The sequence below is a fragment of the Cupressus sempervirens genome, chromosome 11, assembly GCF_028749045.1.
Source record: "Cupressus sempervirens isolate cs-2001-9-10 chromosome 11, ASM2874904v1, whole genome shotgun sequence".
NCBI classification, from domain to species: Eukaryota; Viridiplantae; Streptophyta; class Pinopsida; order Cupressales; family Cupressaceae; genus Cupressus; species Cupressus sempervirens.
The window spans coordinates 344605794-344616393 of NC_143128.1; the positions used below are offsets into that span (position 1 = coordinate 344605794).

Here is a 10600-nt window from a genome sequence, read left to right on the forward strand (position 1 = left end):
GGTCAAGCAAAAATGGAAATACAAAATCTAGACATATGTATCAAATTCAACACTTCTAAAGAACCTAAAAATAATGAAATAAAAATAAAAATTAGTATATATCAAGCAATTTTTTTAAAAATAAACAAATAACTTATGATATTGAAAATTAGAAATATATAAAAATAGGAAAACAACATATTAGTACAAATTTTTTTATAAAATTTAAGGAAAAAAAATAAAAATAAAAAATTCAAATAAGAACATATAACTACTAAAAACAAAAAATTCAAATAAGAACATATAACTACTAAAAAAATCTTCAACCTAATCCCTCTTACTTTGTTCCAATACATCTCTTTTCTAATTAAAAATTAATAAATCTTAAAATAGAATTATAAAATAAAGAAACCTTATTAGATTAACAATTTAAAAAATCTATGAATAATAAAATGTCAAAAATAGAAATATAAGATAAGAAACACATCAAATTGAACACTTTTAACAATCTAAAAATAATAATGTCTACAAAACAAAAATGCCCATAGAAATGGCCATACAATAGTCACTAAAAATAATGAAATATAGAAATCAGAAATATTAAACATAACAATATACAATTACTTAAAAAATCTTAAACCTAATCCCTCTTACTTTCTTCCAAGACATCTATTTCAATTTCAATTAATCCAATTTAATTTAGGCTCAACTCCTTAAATTATTTCAGAATTACTAATAATTAAACTTTATTCCATTTGTGGACACTTAATATATCAAAATAATTCAAATTCAAATTAAGTTTAGCGGGTTTTATGTAATGAGTTCGACGCATTCCGAATATGTCGATGCTTTCAAAAGGTTCGATTGCATCTGATGAACACAATAAAATACACCAGTATTTGTAGTCTAATAAATTGTATTGTAATCGAGCAAACGTAAAGAATTGGTTATAGTAGTGAAGATGTCAGAGAATTTGGAGGTTACCTGGTTTGGAATCGGAGTATGCGCTGCTAAAATATTGGTGGGATCACCAAATCAGGAATTTTTTATAACTCAGCAAGACAAAAAAATGTGTCAGATTTTTGCAGACATGTTCATGAACACAGTAACCATAACAATCAACCCATAAAAAAAAAAATTCCATCTGCCTAATTAGGCATTCAAATGTTGGTTGGTACTGTTTCATTTTCTGCTAACATGGCATGGTAGTGGGAATCATCAGGTGGTTGTTGGCACTTTTAGAACACGATTAAAACAATGCATTAACCTCGCTCTTAGATTCTCCTGAGAAATACTTTTCTCCAACTCAATTGACTGGTTATTTGGATCTGTGCCCCTGATTTTTAATGGGTTCCCGATCGGATTATTAAATTTGATGATTACGCAGGCCACGTAATGTTCTTGGTGGATCCATTTTTTCCATGCTGTGGGGGAGTGTGAACAGTGATAAAAATGAGATTAATCATCCTACTAAAACTTGGTCACGAGAAGAGAGCAATTGGGCTGTCGGTTTCGCCCAATTAAAAAAAACTCTGATCTTGCATATGTCAGGGAACGGGACATTATAAAAGAAGCAATGATTGTGCTCCGAGTAGGCTGCCGGCTTGAAGCCATTAAAGAAATATTTGAAGCTATTAAAGAAATGTTTTAGTTTGGAAGGAATATGAAATGTCGAGATCTTAGCTTCTGTCTTAAGGGCCCCCTGGCCCATCTTCAGGGGGACGGCCATGTCAACGGAAGAGGCTCCCATTAAATCCACAGCTTCGGGGAAAGTTATTTTCACTTTTTGTTTTTCGTCCTGATGATTTCTTCTGGTCACCCTCTTGATTGAATGTTTGCCGACTCCTCTTTGTTTTGCGCTCTGATCTGCCCTTTATATAGCTCATTCATCAGTGTCTGCCCTTTATATAGATCAAGTTCAAAAACAACTTTCTTACTCCCACTTTCGATTGTTGAAGCCCAGTTCATACAGTTTACATAGCCCAATCATCAGTGTATGCCCTTTATAAAGATCAAGCTCAAAAACAACTTTTTTACCCCCATTTTCGATTGTTGAAGGAAGCATAGTTCATCTAGTTCTTAGACCCAGTTTCTATTGTTGAAGCCCAGTTCATATAGTTTATATAGCTCAATCATTAGTGTATGCCCTTTATAAAGATCAAGCTCAAAAACAACTTTCTTACACCATTTTTGATTGTTGAAGCATAGTTCATCTGGTTCTTCGACCCAGTTTCGATTCTTGAAGCCCAGTTCATATAGTTCTTAGCCCCAGCTTCGATTATTGAAGCATAGTTCATTTGGTTCTTACACCCAGCTTCGATTGTTGAAGTAAAGTTGACATAGATCGAGTAGGACTGCAATCTAGAATGTTTCATTTGTTTCGGGAGTGTTTAATCAATTGAAATACTGATTAAATCTTCAAGCTTAATTTTGGCTCTGAATTTCATACCATACAGTTTGAAACAGAATGCTTCTGTTTCAAAGAGCGGCCTACTTCTATTCATCCGGCTGAAACTGAAATCTTTCAATTCAATACCTGGTCTGGATTGAAGCTCAAAGCAAATGCTTTTGTCTCACTGCGCGACACAGACCTGTGCAACATCAATGGATACTATGGAGCGCTGGGTAGATTTCCCATCGCAACAATTCTTCTGTATAGAAGATGTGCACACCAAATCGATCGGAAAGCTGTGGGATCAGCTTCCCCTGCCATTGGAAGGCTTCAGAAGCAAAGAGGCGAGCAGAACAGCAAGCGCGGGATCAGATTTGTCCTACGAAGCCGAAATGGACGTAGCCACCGAATCCTTCCTGCCGGCCTATGTGAGGGAAGACGAGCGCTATGAAATGTGCGGCGAATTCTCCGATCACCGCTACTTCAATGCATTCCCCCCCGATTTCTCCTTCATGGACTTCACCGAATCCCAAGCTCAATCCAACGAGCCCGAGGACGATGATCAGAATCTTAACCTAGGGTTTCTTACCCCCGAGAAAACCCTGACCCCAGAGAAAACCCCCAAATCCGAGGGCTCTGTTCTCTCCGACAATTCGCCCTCAAATCCGACCCCGAAGCCCTCAGAAGGCCGGCAGAATGTCGATCCAATGGAGCAGGACTCGGATTGGTGCAATGAAATCACAATCCCGGCTCAACGAGAGGAAGAAGAAGAAGAAGGCAGGGGCTCAAACCTGAAGGGCGTGCGCCTGGTGCATCTTCTAATGGCGGCCGCGGAGGCCGTGGAGGCTCGAAACCGGGACTTGGCATCGGTGATATTGGTTCGGCTCAAGGATTTGGCTTCCCCCTTCGCCAACAACACCATGGAACGCCTCGCCGCGTACCTCTCCCATGGACTCTACGCCCGTCTCGAAGGAGGCCGCGGAGCAGGACTCTTCCCATCCGCCAGTCCCGATTGCACCCCGTCTGACATCCTCGCATCATTTCAAGTCCTCCAGGAGATCTGCCCCTACATCAAATTTGGCCATCTCACTGCAAATCAGGCCATTCTGGAGGCGGTGCAGAGAGAAAGAAGAGTCCATATCATCGATTTCGACATAATGGAGGGGATTCAATGGCCGTCGCTCATGCAAGCCATAGCCACACGAAAAGAAGGGCCTCCGCACCTGCGAATCACGGCCATCACAAGATCATCTACAGGAAACCGCCGCGGTCTCTCTACGGTCCAGGAAACCGGCAAACGTCTCGCCGCATTCGCGGCTTCAATCGGGCTGCCATTTTCGTTTCACCAGACGAGACTCGACAGCGACGATCTGTTCCGGCCGTCCGCCATTAGAGTCGTTAAAGGCGAAGCCCTAGCGGTCAATTGCATGCTCCATCTCCCTCACATGACCCACCGAAAACCCAATTCAATCTCGTCTTTTCTCCTGGGAATCCGAGAGCTTTACCCGCGGATTCTCACCCTGGTTCAAGAACACCTCAATTGCAAAAGCCTTGATTCCGATTCCGTTCAACCCTCGGCTTCTTCCTACTCTGCCCATTTCATGGAAACTTTCCACCATTACTCTGCAATTTTCGATTCCGTGGAAGCAAGTTTTCCGCCCCAGAGCGTTGCCAGATCTCTCGTGGAGCGCATTTTCTTCGGGCCTCGGATTTCAAGCACTCTGGCATCCAAGAATTGCTCTGAAATTAACCAACGAAGCTGGAGTGAGTTCATCGCTTCGCAGCTTGGATTCAAAAGTAGTCCCCTGAGTATGTTCAATCAATGCCAGGCCAAGCTTCTTCTTGGGCTTTTCAACGATGGGTATAGAATTGAAGAGGAGAGTGGAAATTTGGTGCTCGGATGGAAATCCAGGCCCATCAGTTCTGTATCTTGTTGGGTTCCTCATGCTCAGGGTTGAGATTGGTTTTACCTCTTTTTCTTCCATGGCTGGTTTATCTATCAGAAAATTTGCATTCAACATGCGTATTAGTACAATTGTACAACTAAATTTCTTACTCTTGTTAGTTCAAATTAAAGTTTCAGTTCATCTGTGTCCTGAGTTGCAGTACATGTTTTTTTGCTTGAAGTCGGGGAGTACCTGTAGCAGCCACATTTCACTTTCTAATGGTGACAAAAAAGGAAAAATTTGTCCGACCGAAGCTTTACCATAATATGGATAAGTTCATCTCACATTCTAATGGTGACAAAAAAGGAAAGATTTGTCCGGCAAAATAATATGGATAAGTTTTAATTTTTGTATTTAATGTTTATTTTTGGATTTTACTTTATTTGGCCTAATGGGTGTTTGATATTGAACATAGAACTTATCTGTCTCAAAACTACTGTTGGGGTGATATTTTATATATTGCTTGTTTAAATTTTAATCTTGGATTTAAATGTGTAATTTTTCTTGAGTCAAATTTATTAATCTATATTTTATAGATAGTGATTCACACAAATTCATCTCTCATGAGAATAAATGGAACACTTAGCACTCATTGAATCTAAGGTGATGCTCACTCCATGAAACACTTAGTACTCTCTTGAGAAAATATATTTTATAAAAATCAAATTTAAAAACAACTTTCTTACCCTTGTTAGTTCAAATTGAAGTTCCGATTCATCTCTGCCTTGAGTTGCAGTACATGTTTTTTTAATTGAAGTCGGAGACTACAAGTAGCAACCACATCTCACATTCTAATGGTGACAAAAAATGAAAGATAAGTTTTTCTTTTTGTATTTAGTGTTTTTTTTTTTATTTTACTTTATTTGGTTTAATGGGTGTTTGATATTGAACATTGAACTTATCTGTCTGAATACTACTGTTACCGTGATATTTTATATATTGTTTGTTTGTTTATGTTTGTTTGTTTCAATTTTAATCTTGGATTTAAGTATATAGTTTTTTTTAAGTCAATTTTTTTGATCTATATTTTATAGGCAGTGATTCACACGAATTCATCTCTCATGAAAATAAATGGAAGACTTAACACTCATTTCACTCCATAGAACGCTTAGTACTCTCTTGAGAAAATATATTTTAATATTATAAGAATTTATAATATTTTTAAAATTTGATTATATGTTAGTTTTTGTTTTAATATTGTCAAAGGTATTTTATGATCTATTATTAAGATGAAAGAGTGCATAAGACTTTTCTCTTCTTTAGACACTCTTTCACTCTAGATATGGATTGTAGAAAACTAAAATTATTAATTATGAGAGTAACTATAACTTAAGAATTGAAAAATTACTTTCAAAAAAAATTAGAGGGTTGAAATTATTCATTCACATACAATGAAAAGATATCATAAAAGTGTACAGAATTTCTTCTTCCTTTTTAGATTTTTCTCCAATCACTATGATAAACTAGAGTTTGAATTTTTCATTAAGGCAATCTTGAATTTTTTTCTGTTTTGAGAGTTTTCTTAGACGCTTATACAAATATCAAAATTTATCTAGATAGTAATTAAGTAATATGTCTTTCTTTGTCTCTCATCTCCAATTAAATAAAATTGCATTTGTATATAAAATTAGCTCTATCTCCAAAATCCTCCTGCAAAATTAATTAATACTCATTTAACTAATACATTTAAGATAATTAATCTTCATTACTAAGTCTACTAATATTTAGATATATATCATCCTCTGTCCTTATCCATTTGATTCCAACCATTAAATCCATTTGCATAGATAAAAATCTAAACTTGTCACCACTTGACAAGTGACCTCACACTCCCACATGTGTAAGCATGTACACTCACTCTATTTCGTGTTCATACAACATGTACAAATATGCCCCTCACACAAGTATTTACCCTACCTCTTACATGTATATAGTGCTCACACATGTGAGCACACCTTCTATCACATCTCATCACTTGTCACATGACTACAATTTCAATCAATTTATTCATCTTCTCTAAATCCTATCCCTCTATTAACTAATACATCTTATCCATCATTTTCCTTTGACAAATCTATAGTTGAGAAGCTCATGTTTTCATTTGATTGTCTACTTTTATGTTATTAGCATGTAGTGCATTTAATATCTCATTTCTATGGTATTAAAATGTTCAATTTAATCACTCATCATTAAACCCTACCATCATATTATTGGATCATTAAGCAACCACATTCCACCAATCAACACATCTCAAAGAAACAATCAATTGGAGAAAATGTTCACTTCACTTCTATTCAATTGGAGCCTAGACAAGAAGAAACAAGGTACAATGTTTCATTTTTCCATTACAATATTTATTTTTATTATCCTTGTTTATTTTCATAACTTTATCCTAAGAATTTATAATATTTTTAAAAATTGATTATATGATAGTTTTTATTATTTTAATATTGTCAATGGTATTTTATGATCTATTATTAAGATGAAAGAGTGCATAAGACTTTTCTCTTCTTTAGACACTCTTTCACTCTAGATATGGATTGTAGAAAACTAAAATTATTAATTATGAGAGTAACTATAACTTAAGAATTGAAAAATTACTTTCATAAAAAATTAGAGGGTTGAAATTATTCATTCACATACAATGAAAAGATATCATAAAAGTGTACAGAATTTCTTCTCCCTTTTTACATTTTTCTCCAATCATTATGATAAACTAGAGTTTGAATTTTTCATTAAGATAATCTTGAATTTTTATTTGTTTTTAGAATTTTATTAGAACCTTCTACAAATATCAAAATTTATCTAGATAGTAATTAATTAACCTATCTTCCTTTATCTCTCATCTCCAATTAAATAAGATTGCATTTGTATTTATTTAACTAAACTTAGCTCTATCTCCAAAATACTCCTACAAAATTAATTAATACTCATTTAACTAATATATTTGAGATAATTAATTTTCATTACTAATTCTACTAATATTTAGATACATATCGTCCTCGGTCCTTATCCATTTGATTCCAACCATTAAATCCATTTGCATAGATAAAAATCTAAACTTGTCACCACTTGACAAGTGACCTCACTCTCCCACATGTGGAAGCATATATACTCACTCTATTTCTTGCTCATACAACATGTACAAATACACTCCTCGCGCAAGTATTAACCCTACCTCTTACATGTATATAGTGCTCACAAGTGTGAGCACACCTACTTTCACATCGCATGGAACACTTGTCACATGACTATAATTTCAATGAATTTATCCATCTTCTCTAAATCCTATCCCTCTATTCATCAATACATCTTATCCATCTTTTTCCTTTATCATGTTTTTATTTGACCATCTACTCTTTATGCTATTATCATATAATGCATTTATTATCTCATTTCTATGTTATTAAAATGTTCACTTTAATCACTCATTGTTTATCCCTTCCATCATATTATTGAATCATTAAGCAACCACATTACACTAATCAACACATCTCAAAGAAACAATCAAGTGGAGAAAAGGTTCACTTCACTTCCATTCAATTGGAGCTTAGACAAGAAGAAATAGGGTACAATGTTTCATTTTTCCATTAGAATATTTATGTTTATTATCTTAACTTCATCCTAAGATGTTCAAGTAAACACACCTCATCCCTCTTCATCCTTCAAGTGACTTTCTATTCTTCATATTAAATATTTTGTTGTTGACTCAACACCATTTCTTATAGTTTGACACCCAAAAAAAAATTGTGAACTCGTTAATTTTTTTATTTCCAACCATATTTGGATTTGCTTTATCATAGCTTAAAAATAAATATCAACTAATCATTTACCTTTATCTCTCACTCGCAATTAAATAACTTGATATTTATTTATTAATTTTAATCTCATCCCTAAATCCTTCAATTAAATCAATTAATGCCCGCCTAATTAATTGATTTAAGCTAATTACTTATTGTTATTAATTCCTCTAATGTATAAACCCTCATAATCAATTATCCTTATTCAATAAATTTCAACTATGAATTTTGTCTCTAAATTAGAATCTAAATTTGTCATCACCCAACTAATGTCACTCTCATTGTCACTACCTCCCTCATGCCTCCAAGTGTCACATTTATAATCATTTTGCTCATAAATGTAATCACCTCTTCTCTTGACATGTCATAAAATAGTCATCATATCTCTTACATCTATAGTACTCCTACATATGTGAGCACACCTACTCTTACACCTCATATGACACGTTTTGAGCAAGTACAAGCTATTGTGTACACTCTCCATGGAAGCGTCCACATCTGAAAACTCTTAACAAGAGAAAATACTAATTTAAAAAAAAATGTGCCCTTCTCAAATTGCCACTATAAGATATGAAAAATGGGCTAACTCAATGCGTTCTACTCCTCTAAGCTCCAAGGTTTCAATTTCTCGTTGACCAAACTAACCTTTCAAGTATCTAAGAGTTACCAGTTCGAGTCCCCGTTCAGTATCCGTTTTACCAATCTTATGCTTGAATAGTTCTCCACGTCGGTCCCATCTTTGCTCTTATATAACTGTGAAAGATAAATCTTTTGGGTCTCTTTGAATCATCTTCATTGAAGAAACTCGGTCAATCCAGAAACTAGTGGGCTCGATAGGTTACTCATTGGAGAGAATTGATGGACTTGGTGTTTCCTCCAAGTTTTTTTTTTCAAAGATCTTTGACTATTGTTTTCATGAGGAAACATTTATCATTCATCAATAGACCGGGTTCAAGGATAGCTTTAAAGCCAAATAGTTAGAGGATTTTTGTTCTCTACGGGTTGAGATTGAATGCTCATCTATCGATGGTCCCAATCAGATTCAAATATGCTCCAACCACTTATGACATTTTCATAACTTCTTCTAAGTTTTGTATATTTATATGCGTCTATGTATATGTGATTTGAAGATAATATTCATATGTATAGGTTATTGGTTTTGAGGACATCGTTAAAATCTTTCATTCATTCATTCATATTAATAAAATATAGGTGACTTTTCTCTAAGAGAGGAGTAATTAGACTTCATTTTGTCCAAAAGCTATTCTTTTGGATAGGTCGATCTTCATCATTTATAGGGATGCATTCATTCTAACATCTTCGTACCAATAAAGAGTTCAGTTGCAAGCCAATGATTTGACTTTTTTATTTGATTAACCAGTTATTTTTTCATGCAATTTGACCCTAATCCAGTTAGGGTTTTGTACTTCAAAGTTATAATCTTCAAAGAATAATGTAATATATTTAGAGGATGTTCTTCCTATTTTCGATATAAATTTTCATGGTTTGTTTTGTTACTATAGACATTTTCTTGCATAATAAGATTATTTGTTTTACCTATTTCCAAGTCCAACTATGATAGTGCCGCTATAGTGAATAAATTTTGTTTGTGAACATGGGTTCCTTGAAATATCTAATTCAGCTCTAGTATTTGTATGATCTTAGAAGACTAATAAATTAGGAGATTGTGTAAGATTTGAGAACCTTGTAGCTTTTGTAAAGAACCATTTTTTCATACACTTGTCACATAAGCCAAATACCATTAATCGTGGTTCAAAGTCTAGTCAAGTCAAGACAATAGTCAACTACACATAGTCGAATCAACAAGTAAATAAATTATTTCCAATAATTGTATAAATTTACACATGATTTCGACCTACATTTTGAATGAAAAGATACAATAATAACTACATTTCATAAGCCAAGTTTGACAATACTGTCGAACACAACATGTCATCACATGACTATGTCATACATGAAATATAGTTAGGAAGTCAACCTACTCATTGAACTTCATTCCATCATTGGAATACATCATACATAAATCCAAATTGTCATACATTAATGAATATAAAAAATGTCAACTTGCATGTTGAACATGAAACAATAAGTACATCATACTAGTACAATATCATGAAAAGAGAAAACATATACAATAGTATATAATAATGTCATCACACATGATTTTGACCTACATGTTGAATGAAATGATACAATAATAACTACATTTCATAAGCCAAGTTTGACAAAACTATCAAACACAACATGTCATCACATGACTATGTCATACATGAAATATAGTTAGGAAGTCAACCTACACATTGAACTTCATTCCTATTACCATTTTTTATCACTATGCAAAAATGGGTAGAGATGTTGACCAATCTTTTCCATCTAAGGTGGTAACCATAGTTCACGTCCTTTTATTTGATTCATTAAGTGCCATGCAAATTTAAAGGGTACGCATGCATATATTTTTACCC

General features: G+C 34.2%; 1 protein-coding gene across 1 annotated transcript; it reads left to right on the top strand.

Moving 5' to 3' along the window:
* Window positions 1–908: 908 nt before the first annotated feature.
* LOC149529491 (protein NODULATION SIGNALING PATHWAY 2-like) lies at window positions 909–4462 on the top strand. Its single transcript, XM_089809140.1, has one exon. The coding sequence runs from the start codon at window positions 2542–2544 to the stop codon at window positions 4327–4329; it is 1788 nt and encodes a 595-aa protein (XP_089665266.1). The 5' UTR covers window positions 909–2541; the 3' UTR covers window positions 4330–4462.
* The last annotated feature ends 6138 nt before the right edge of the window (window positions 4463–10600 follow it).